At 45.4% G+C, this 10,948-nt stretch overlaps 1 protein-coding gene across 3 annotated transcripts; it reads right to left on the reverse strand.

The window, feature by feature from the left end:
* Nucleotides 1-1,324: 1,324 nt before the first annotated feature.
* Nucleotides 1,325-10,669, reverse strand: si:dkeyp-69b9.6 (uncharacterized). 3 transcript variants are annotated; one of them, XM_056602262.1, is made up of 3 exons: nt 10,339-10,669; nt 9,857-9,970; nt 1,325-7,917 (listed from the first exon to the last, which is right to left on the reverse strand). In XM_056602262.1, the coding sequence occupies exon 3, from the start codon at nt 7,692-7,694 to the stop codon at nt 2,808-2,810; it is 4,887 nt and encodes a 1,628-aa protein (XP_056458237.1). In that variant the 5' UTR covers nt 7,695-7,917; nt 9,857-9,970; nt 10,339-10,669; the 3' UTR covers nt 1,325-2,807. The 3 variants fall into 3 exon arrangements, with proteins under 3 accessions (XP_056458237.1, XP_056458235.1, XP_056458236.1); XM_056602260.1 differs by having other exon boundaries at nt 9,842-9,970; XM_056602261.1 differs by having other exon boundaries at nt 9,842-9,970; nt 10,335-10,669.
* Between the last annotated feature and the right edge of the window lie 279 nt (nt 10,670-10,948).

The following is a 10,948-nucleotide window of genomic DNA, read 5'->3' on the forward strand; positions in this document are numbered from 1 at the left end:
GTCGTGCAAGCCAAATCGCAAGTGGGGCGTGGTCTAGAGGAGCCTCAATATTGATGAGACACACCCACCCTCGTGCCACACCTCGAGGAGGCATCCCGTGTACTGTTGTTTTTGTGATCGAGTTGACAGATATCAAAACAATGCATTTCCCCGCACACTGAAATGTGTCGTGTGTAGTGGCGAGTAAGCTTTCTTGTCATGTATGAACATGTGATTTGGCTGTAAATGATGTGTGCAAAAATATTATTAAATAATATTTTATTAAATAAATCTATGTATATATATATATATATATATATATATATATATATATATATATATATATATATATATATATATATATATATATATATATTTATTTATTTATTTATAAATGTATATATAGTACACTAAATATATATACTGCTATTACAAACACCTCAGATTTAGTTAAATATTACTCTGTCGGCCTGTACTGTGTTATAATTAGGCTGAGGATCGTATATTCCATGTCTCTCAGTAATCCAGAGAAAACGTGAGTGTGTGCCGCTTTTCAGGCGAGAGGAATGCAACAGCACGTTGCTTCCTTGGACCGAATCAGCCACGGTAAAATAGCTTTTCCAGGGCACGTGTCCCAGACACGCGGCTATGAAGTCTGTCTGCTCGCCGCTCTAGTTTTGATTGGTTAGAGAAAAACGTGTCTCCGCCTGTACCACGTTCCCATTGGACAGAACTAGGTCAACTTCTCCGCCCCGTGGATTCCCCGATGCTACAGCCGCGTGAGACTAGTTCGAAACACAAAAGCGCGAGGTGTCGCGGACTACTGTACAGAAATACACGCGCATGGTATAGAAAGCGCCGTATGAAATCCCGTTTTCTAAAAGTGGACATACAGGAATACAAAAATGGGGCCCAGAGTGAGGGGATGTACATGTTTTTTGTTTTTATGGCTGACGAATTAACTAGTAACTTGAGTTTTAAAGAAATATACTCAACGCAACATCACATTTTTCACAATGCTGCCATTACAAGGTTTTCCTATCTGATGACTTGTGATACTGTGATGATCAGTTTGATTAATGGAATAATGGAGATAAACATTATTCTTATTAGATATGTTGTGAATTAAGCAGCACATGCCCTGCCATTAATCACGAATATCATATGCATTCGTTTCATACCTACAGAAGATAATCTTTAAGTAAAATAAAATACAAATTTGTTTGTTTTTTAACGGTAAACTCGAAGCAGCACACCACACAACCTCAGACAAAGCCCCCCCCCATCCGTGTGAAATACATGTGACTGCTATACTCAACCTTACAAGCAGACTCAGTGCAGAAATGAACTACTTACTGCCATCTGGTGGCATTTATGTAGCCTACATGTGAAGGATTGCGCACATATTTCATATGGTAGGCACTCACACATATTGAAAATATAAGTTTCATCCCCATATGCAAAGTCTCTCCAATGAAATTTTCCTAAATACTGTATTCAAATGGGATTTATTGATATTTCCACTACATTATCAAACAGTAAAATACACTTCTGTGACACAATTGTATTCAATACCTCCCCTATTGTCGCATTGTCAGAGCAACAATATCTCAGTTTAAATTATGAACACAGTGGAAACACTTGAGAACACTCATGGTTTATTTAATGCTGAAATATAATCAACTACTCAGTAAATAAAGTGATATAAATCTACTTGGAACTATCTTTTTTTCTTTAGAAGAAAAAACAAGGCTTTAGAAGGGTGTGAACATTACAAATGTGAATAAAGTGACGTAATGTACACAAAACGATTTTGTTTGGAACAAAACAAGGCTTAACATGATTGCAGTTCAGCAAAATAAGGATTAAACACAGAGGGAGTTATACATGAGAGGCATGTCGACTGATTGAGTTACACATACATACATGTAATCATACACTGCTTCTATGATAGGTCCTTGTCTTAATGTCTACTGTGCAGTAGAGACAATCACGGCTAAAAAGACCATACAGATAAAATAAGTAGACGTATTTAGCCTCTTTTCAATCTCTTGGTATAAAAGCTATAACATCTTAAACAAACTAAATAGAGTGACATGGAAAGCAAGGCTTTTTGTTAAGTTTCATTTTAGCAGGAGTCCATATACCGCCTACTAATTCACGCTACTTGTGATCATGATTCTAGAGAATTAGCACTTTTCCAAAAGTTGATACTAATAACCTTTAGGGATGTACAGAATAAACCATCATCACAGGTGGGATTTCACAACCTCAGTTCTTAAAAAAAACTGACCAGAGAACAAACATGCACCAACAAGCTGACTATCAACAAATATATTTGTTCCAACGTCCCTACTTCTAGTTAATGCACTTTACATTTTTTAAGAAAATCCTCAGAGCTTCTAAAGGAAGAACAACAAGTTAAGGTACACAGCAGAGACAGTTATAATACAGCAAATTATGTAGAAGGGATGCTAGTGAGGACTCAGAGACGAGAAATACATTAGCAGGTCATGTCACTCAAAACGTTTCTAGTAACAGCACAGTGTCAGCCAAGCATAGTGGCAATGCACTTAAGGGGTTAATGTTCCTATGTAAAAAGTCACTTATTTGAGCCACTTCCAATACATTTGGAAGAATTGTAAGTGACGTTTTGATAGGATGCTCTACAGTAGTTATTAACACAATCCAGTGTTATCGTCGATACAGAAACCAGGCAAGTACAACAACTCTCCAAAGGCAACTGCTCCTCTGAACTTCCTTTCCACTCTACGTTAACCATTCCCATATGTCATTTGTATTTTAGTCGGCGACTCGTGAAGATACTCTCAGTATCCGTACACCTCCGGTTGGTATGAGCTCTCGCTGCTTTCTTCTTGGTTCCCACTCTGTGCCGCCATTTTGGACGGCTTCAGGCTGAGAGTGGACCCCCGCTGGGACCCCTTGGCCCTGCGGCAGCAGAAAGCTCTGTGCCGCTCCAGGAGCGTGGCGTTCCAGAAGCAGGCCGAGCAGCGGCGGCAAGAGAACGACCCTTTGGCACGGTGGGTCGCTCGGTGTATAAAGGCGGCCAGAGGACTGGGCGACTGCCTCCCACACACGCTACACTGCAGACGCTCCTGGGGGGACAAGGCCTTCTGTGGGTGTTTGAGAGCCCTGTGAACCAGCAGCCCTGCTTGGTAAGAAAACATTGCGTTGGGGCATATTGGGCAGGTGAAATTCTTGACCGATTTAAGGGACCTCATAATCTGCACTTTTGCTCCCCCTGTGGTGACGAGCTCGTAGCCTCCCCCTCCGTGTTCCCCCCCTCTTCGAATCTTTAAAAGTAAAGTGCCTGGCTTTTTATTTTTTAACCTCAATCCCGTCGCTGACCCCGTCTTCCTCCACCTGGTGCTCCGTTTACCTCGAGCTGTATCTGATGCCCCCCATTTGGTTCCCATCTCTCCCCTCTGGAGGGAGTTTTTTTTTTTAGCTGGGCGCCTTTTTATTTCCTCGGGCGAAGACTGGAGGCTGGGCTCATGATGGTGTTGGTGGGACTGGTGGGTACTGAGGGGGGGATGATTATGATGCTGATGATGATGATGATGTGAATGGTGATGATGAAGGTGGTGATGCTCGGTGGACGGGAGCTCCGTGAGCGGCTGGAACGGGGCGGTGGTGTGCAGCGTGTGGCTACGCGAGCCCGCCGGGTAGATGTGCTCCCCCTTGACTCCGGCCGGGGAGTGCTGGTGCTGGGCGGGGATGACGGTGGAGTTTGGGGGCAGGGGCTGAGAGTAAGGCAGAGCGTTAGAGGCTGGGGGCTGGGCTGTGGCGGTGTCGTAAAACAAAGGAGAGTAACCGGCGGGGGGCTGCGGGGCAGCCTGGGGATGACCGTGAGTCACGACGCTGTGTCCTCCGTGGGATTCAGCGGACGGAGCCATCTGTAACAGCACGTTGGTGGCGGCCTCGCTCTCCGAGGTGGACTGACCCACATCCGGCCCGCCCCGGCTTTCGGCCGAGCCGCTGCTACCCTCCCGCGGGTTGGACTGCTCGGTGCGTGTCAGTCCGTGCTGCGATTGACGATGTCTGGTGAGGCTGTTGGAATAGGCGAAGGCCTTACCGCACACCTCACAGCAGAATAATTTTTCACTTCCACCTTCGTGCACCGTCTGGTGATGGGCAGTCAGATGGAAGTGATGGCGGAATGACTTCCAGCAAATAGCACAGGTGTAGAGCCGGGGTGGGGGTTGGGTGTCGGATCCTTGAGGCTTTACATCTTGAGCATATGAGTAATAGGAGGAGGAGGTGTTTGCCTCGTTCTGGCTTCCATCTTGGGACCCTCTACACTGGGTGTTTGGGTTAAAGCTGTTCAGAGTCTCCCCAGCTGGTGTGGTGGGAACCTCTTCTATCTCCCCTTTCTGGTGGAGCTTGTTATGCCTCCTGAGGCTTTGGGAGTAGCCAAATTCTTTCCCGCAGATTGCGCATTTGTAATTCTTGGCCCCAGAGTGAACCGTTTGATGCTTGCTCAGGTGAAAGGCCTCTCGGAAATATTTTCCGCAGACAGAGCAGTGGTGCGACTTCTCGCCGGTATGCACGCGGTCGTGCCTACGCAGTGTCTCACGCCGGGCGAATCCCTTGCCACACACACTGCAGAGATACGGACGGGGGAGACCACTGGGTCCGGATCTGGGCGTATACTGCCTGCGTTTAGGAGGTTGACCAGGGGCGTTCGGATCCTTTTTGGCTCGTGGCTTTCGGGGACGCTTTGGTTTGACATTAGCATTCTGTGGGTTACCGTTCATGTTCCCCTGATTCACCCCACCTCTGAAGCTTTTATCTATACCAGACGTGGATGATGGTGAGCCTAGGGGACCTAAGCCTAGACCCCCTAACAAGCCCCCAATAATATCTCCCCGGTCATCACCCCTGTTTCCGCTGCTGCTGGCTGCTGTTATAGCAGAAATAGCATGATTAACAGAACTGGTCACATCGTCTTCTGAGTCATCTAGCAGAGAGGATAGGGGCAGGTGTGGCTGTTGTTGTTGTTGGTGATGCTGGTGATGCTGGCTTTGACTCGGGGGATGAGGATGCAAAGTTGGGGCCAAGGGTGCCTTTCGTAGTGCGGGGCCTCCCATCCCACCCCCACACGGGGAGGCACCCGAATAGCCCGGAGAGGGGTTACCTTGAGAATGGTGGTCATCATGGTAACCTGTATATCGATTACGAGAGTAGTCAGAGGGATATTTACCATCTCCTCTGTCCCTCTCGTTTGGATTCCCTCCCCTCCCGGGTTGAAAAATACCATCACAGACTAGCCCAGATTTTGGCTCCCCTTCCCCCACCACAATGACACCATCATCCTCTTCAGTTTTCCCATAAATCACACCTCTGTTCACCTGGTACGTTTCCCCATTCCTACTCCCCGTCTCACTACTGCAACCTAGTCTGTCATTCCCATCCAGGCCTGTCTTGTCGCACCTCTGTTTGGGACCCCTACCTGGCTTGCCGCACGTTCCCGAGGCAGCATGGTTGAGAAGAGAGGTGCTCTCTCTAAAGGAGCGTCCACAGGCTGGACATCTGAATGGCTTCTCTTCATGAATCTTCTCATGACGAGTCAGTGACTCTCTGCGGTTAAAAGCACGAGAGCAGGTGGAGCAGCCGTAGGGCCGGGCCGACGAGTGTATGACCCCATGCTGTAGTAGGTGTCCCTTCTTTTTAAAGCCCTTGCCACAATCAGAGCAACTAAACATCTTATCTGGGCTCGAACAGGAATTAACAGAGGGCGGCGCTGTGTCTTGTGTGGAGTGGGGAAGGCTTGGGTCTAGTTGTGCTTTGATGTGAATTGGATTTGGGCCGGTCGCAGATGTGTTGCTTGTACCTGCTGCTGTAGGTTCATGCATGCGCAGATGTCTTCGAAGACTCGACAGGTGATTAAAGCTCTTGTTACACTCCCCACAGTTGTAGACACAGTCCTCTTCAGGCTGCGTGGTATTGTGTTGCAAGGGGCCTTGGTTATCTCGTTTGGAAAGGTGTGAATTATTATTAACCTGCACTGAAGCCACAGTAGAGGGGGCAGAAGAAGAAGAAGAAACTACAGAGGATGAGGAAGAGGAAGCATGGAGGGCGGGGTTCTCCCCTCCAACGCCACCTCCAATTAATGCCGGTGGTTGACCATGGCTAAGCCCTCCTCCACTACTGCTTGCATTAGGGTTCCCACCGTGGCTGCTATGCCCATGGCTACTGCTGTTACTACTAACATTATCAGATTTTCTCTGGGGTAAGTAGCCCGCCATCGCTTTCTTCCTCCTACTGCTGCTACCGCTTCCCCCTCCACTGTTCTCCCCTTTACCATCATCTTTTGACAAGGACAAATGAAGTGGTAAGGGGAGGGGCAAGCCAGCCTCCTGCTGCATTAGGGACGCTATTTGATTAGATGAGAGGACCGGGATGCCCTGGAAGTCAAAACCACTCAGGGAAGATGGCTGGGAGCCTGGGTGGAGGTGGTGATGAGAGTGAGAGTGAGGATGGGACAGGCTGTGGGGTGGCAGTTGTTGTTGCAGTGGAGGCTGCTGCGGGGGCGGCTGTGGCTGGGCAGTAGAGTGCCCGTGGGAGTGTGAAGAATGCAAAGCTGGCGGTGGAGCAAGGCCGGAACTAGAATCCCCACCTGACTGACTTAAACCTATCCCCAGGTGGTTGTGGGTGCCTTGTTGAACGAGAAATTGCTCTAAACTAGCATTGGCAGGCACCCCAGAAAGGAAATACTGATTAGCTGCCAGCATGCAACTGAACTGTTGATGAAGGCTGCGTGCATCAGACTGCGTCCCGACGAGCTGATGTCCCAGTGTACTGACTGCACTGCTGCTCGAAGGGTTGTTAGAGGTGGCCACAGAGCTAGAGGGGGACGGAGAAGAGGAAGAGGGGCCAGGGGATGCTTGAGGGACAGAGAGGCCAGGATGTAGGGGAGGAGGGAGTGGAGGTGCAGATGTTACCAGTCCTCCTAAACCCCCAGAACTCCCACCAGCACTGCTTCCCCCAGCAAAGTGCTCAAAGCGGCTCACACTGGGGTGCAGCTGCTCCTGTGCTAGTGGGCTCTCAGAAGGATGGAAGGACCGGAGGAACTGGGGGTAGCTGGAAGAGTGGCTGGAGCTGCTGCCACTCATCTTACTGGACTTGGAGCGGGAGCTTTGGGACGAGGAAGGCTGTTGTTGCAGGGGTGGGGGAGGAGGGGCGCTCATTTTGGCAAAAATGGATGCAGAATCTGAAAAGGCGTTGCTTCTGGACCCCTGGAGGGGGCCCAAGCCCAGCCCGGAAAGAAGCGCTCCAGAAGACTCAGCCTGTTGCTGCTGCTGTTGAAGCTGATGCTGGTGCAATTGAACTTGCTGTTGATGCTGCAGCTGTCGGTCTAGACCAAGGCCTTTGAACTGGTGTGCCTGGTGCCCACTTAACATCTCTATAATGTCCAAATTGTATTTTCCAAATTGGAACATTTCCCACTCACTGGCACATGGGGGTGTCGGGGCCACACCTCCTGCGCCTGGCCCCGCGACGATGATCCCACCGCTGCTAACGGAGGCACTCCGTCCGAACGGCGATGCTATGTTACTACTTCCTCTGGAAAAGCTGAAGTCCGTTCGGCTTGAATCTAAGCTCCTCCCAATGACACTGCCGCTACTGGCTCCTGGACGGTTGCTTCGACTGCTGCTACTTCCTCCAGAACGTCCGCTGACCTCACTCTCCATTCAAAAGGAGAGGGGACAGGTCTAAGAGACTTGTTTGGTTTAATAGTGTCTGTAGGGGACTTAACAGGTCTTTGACTGAGTTTGACTGATCACTAGATTATTGCAAAATAGCACACAATGTTTTTTAGGCAGTTGTTCTAAACTGGTTAGGGTGTTCAGATCCATGGTTTTCCTTCATCCAGGAAAGTGTCACCATCTCCATTCTGCCAGAAGGTTCCTAGAACTTAAAAAGACAAATGCGGGGCAGATAAAATAATGGAGTGGAACAGTGAAACGAGTCACACAATATCCTAAAGCTATTTCACATATTTTCTATGACACATAGCTAAATATCCACATTTCCAAAAACCTATTATGACAGCATATTCATTTTTTTTATTTGAATTGGCAAACAGTATCACTCACCTGCCAGTTATCCATAAAGCATACCTTGACCAGAACCATTTTTGGCGTTTAGTCCTATTTGATTCTCTGGCACCATTTTACTAATTCCTATTATGTAAAAATGTGTTATTGGAATGTGTTAATCGGGCCAGGGTTATTCACTGCTAACAAACTATGAACCATCTGTCAGAGCTTGGGGAATACTCTGGGTATCCCGAACTCGAACCATTTAGTATTTAAATAAACTCTTCATACTGTACTCACTATTTTTTTACTATTTAGTGTTATTATTATCGAAAAGTACTTGGTTAAGTTGAATCTGTGAGTCTTAGATAAGGTTTAATCGTAATTACACATTGCTAAAGACAAATTGAAAGAATAAGCCGTCCAACAGAATCATTTCATAATAACAGCATAACAAGCAATAACAAGCAGTGCTGTTATTCACAAAACACAGAATTTCGTCTGTTTTTGTTGTGATTCACTTTTCCACTATGCAACTTGTTATAACAAACTGTATCAAGTTTGATTGACATCGACAGGGTGATGGGTTCGAGGCATGCTAGGCACTTTTGGTATTGCGATACGCTTTAGGAAGAATCATCCACCAAATGGCATATCAAATATTTTCCGTCTAAAGTAAGTTTTATTTTATAATTAAAACTGTTCCTTTATTGTTATCATTCAACCAATATCCATTTGATTATTTCATTCAAAATCATCATAATCGATTGTTTTTTTGTTGTCATTTTGTATTATTAACCATGTGTTACCTATCTTTCCTTTTTATACAGTTAATAATGGCAATGGTGTGGTCCACCATTTACAGATAGTATGCAAACATAACAACATAAGAAACAACACCGTTTTTTTTCATCTTAAGCGATTATGCAGAGAGCCAGAGAAAGAGACAGAGACAGAGAGAAAGAGAGAGAGAGAATACTTATTGCAAGGAGATTTAGAATGTTAATAATATGGAGAAATGTCACTGTTTAGGGAATTATTCTTTGTTTATTCTTTCTCTGAATATAATTAGGGGATAGGAGTGAATGTTCACCAATGTAGGCCAAAATGTGCTTATGGATAACGTGTTTACAAAGTCAAAACGTTCCTTATTTTCACCGTAATAAAACCATTTTTACGTTTTCTGTCATTGCAGAAATTAAGATTTTAAAACAATCTGCATTATGGGTGTTTCATCAACAATACAAATACATTTTTAAAAAAAAGCAAAAAAACTCAAACAAACTTTTCATCCTCAAGTTACAGACATTTATTATTTTTTTGTTTTTATTAATCATGAAATGTGAAAAACAGTGAGTTTGTTTGTACTTTCCCCATATGTTCAGAAATGTTTCTGCTTGGGGATTAGAATAAAGTTGTAATACAAATGTCATTACTAATAAAATACAAGATAGTGATACAAAGAAAACATGATTTTTGGATTATATTGGTTTGAATTCAAGTTTTAAATGAATAGGCTGTCATTGGTGGGGAGTCAAATTAACAATGTTCAATTCAATTTCGTATGAGCAGCACCACACCAAATCGGATCAAAAATATAAATATCATAGCCTATTAACATCATGTTATAAACCAACGTAACAAAAAAACCTGACCACTGAAATCACTAATGAAAACATACGACACAATTCCTAATACGTTTAAGACAATAACCCTTAAAACTTCCAATTGATGATGCATTAAGATACAATTATTGGTTCCTAGTGTAGATTGCCTTATAAACAATGCAATTTGCTCACCTTTTATATCCTTACCGTGTCCCTTAATCCAAAGTAACGGCACAGTGTGGAAGAGGAGTCCCCTGGCCGAGGAGGGGGATGTGTTATCACCTATTGGATTGCCTCTCATTTTAATGGAAATACGTAACCCTAAAGAAGAAAAACACATTCACATCTGTACTGAACGGGTATACAGTGTAAACAACACGAATACACTCACTTGCAATGCATGCATGCGGTTTTGGAAGCGCACTTGTTCAATCGGTTAACTATGCAAAACTCCACAGTTGTTTACAAGCATCTTACTTTGCACCACAGAGTATGCTTTAGGTTTTTATTTCAACCGCATGCAAGATGTCACAGGCTATCGTCTAAACCCTATAACAGAGCACAGCTAACGCAGGCCAATACTCCCATCCGCTATAATAAATAAAAAACTCACAGTCGGACTAATGTAACGTTGTGCTGTGCTGACGCTATATATCCGCGTAACGTATATTCTGCTAATGTTTACCTACGCATCGAGATGGATGAGGCCCGTCACGCCTTCTCCGTCCGGCTGCTCACCGTCCTCCGCCGAGTCCCTGTCTGCGTGCTGTTCTCCCCTCGCCAGCCACAGCCATTTTCACTGATGCTGAGCACCCGAAAGAAGACACTTTACTCCGTTATAACCAGCCGTAACGGAAGCTGTGACACTACCGTCGACATGTGTCTGCGGAAGTGTGGAAAAACAGCAGACGGTAGTGTTGTTTCGTCGACCAAAAACAGTTTTGATAGTCCGCAATAATAATCATTTGGGGTAAAAGTGAGTGACGTGTGCTCACCATTGGCCCTTTCCGGCCTCGGTAATATTTCCGGGTAGCCCCGTTTCAGCATGCGGACGTTTTTTAACCCAGGACCAATTCAACGGTTGTGATGCATTTCATTGATAAATACAAGTCTGGTTTTTCATTTTATTGTTATACCTGTAGAATGTTAATGTACAACTTTCTGACATTGTATTCGGATTTTACTTTCTGATTCACTTTATTCCATGATTGTACAAATGGACGATGCTCATGCTTGCCTCAATTATATTGTAACGTAGCCTATTGCTTTTAACGATACAGTGGGAATTCAATAGATCAC

Source organism: Gadus chalcogrammus, chromosome 11 (assembly GCF_026213295.1).
Source record: "Gadus chalcogrammus isolate NIFS_2021 chromosome 11, NIFS_Gcha_1.0, whole genome shotgun sequence".
Lineage (NCBI taxonomy): Eukaryota > Metazoa > Chordata > Actinopteri > Gadiformes > Gadidae > Gadus > Gadus chalcogrammus.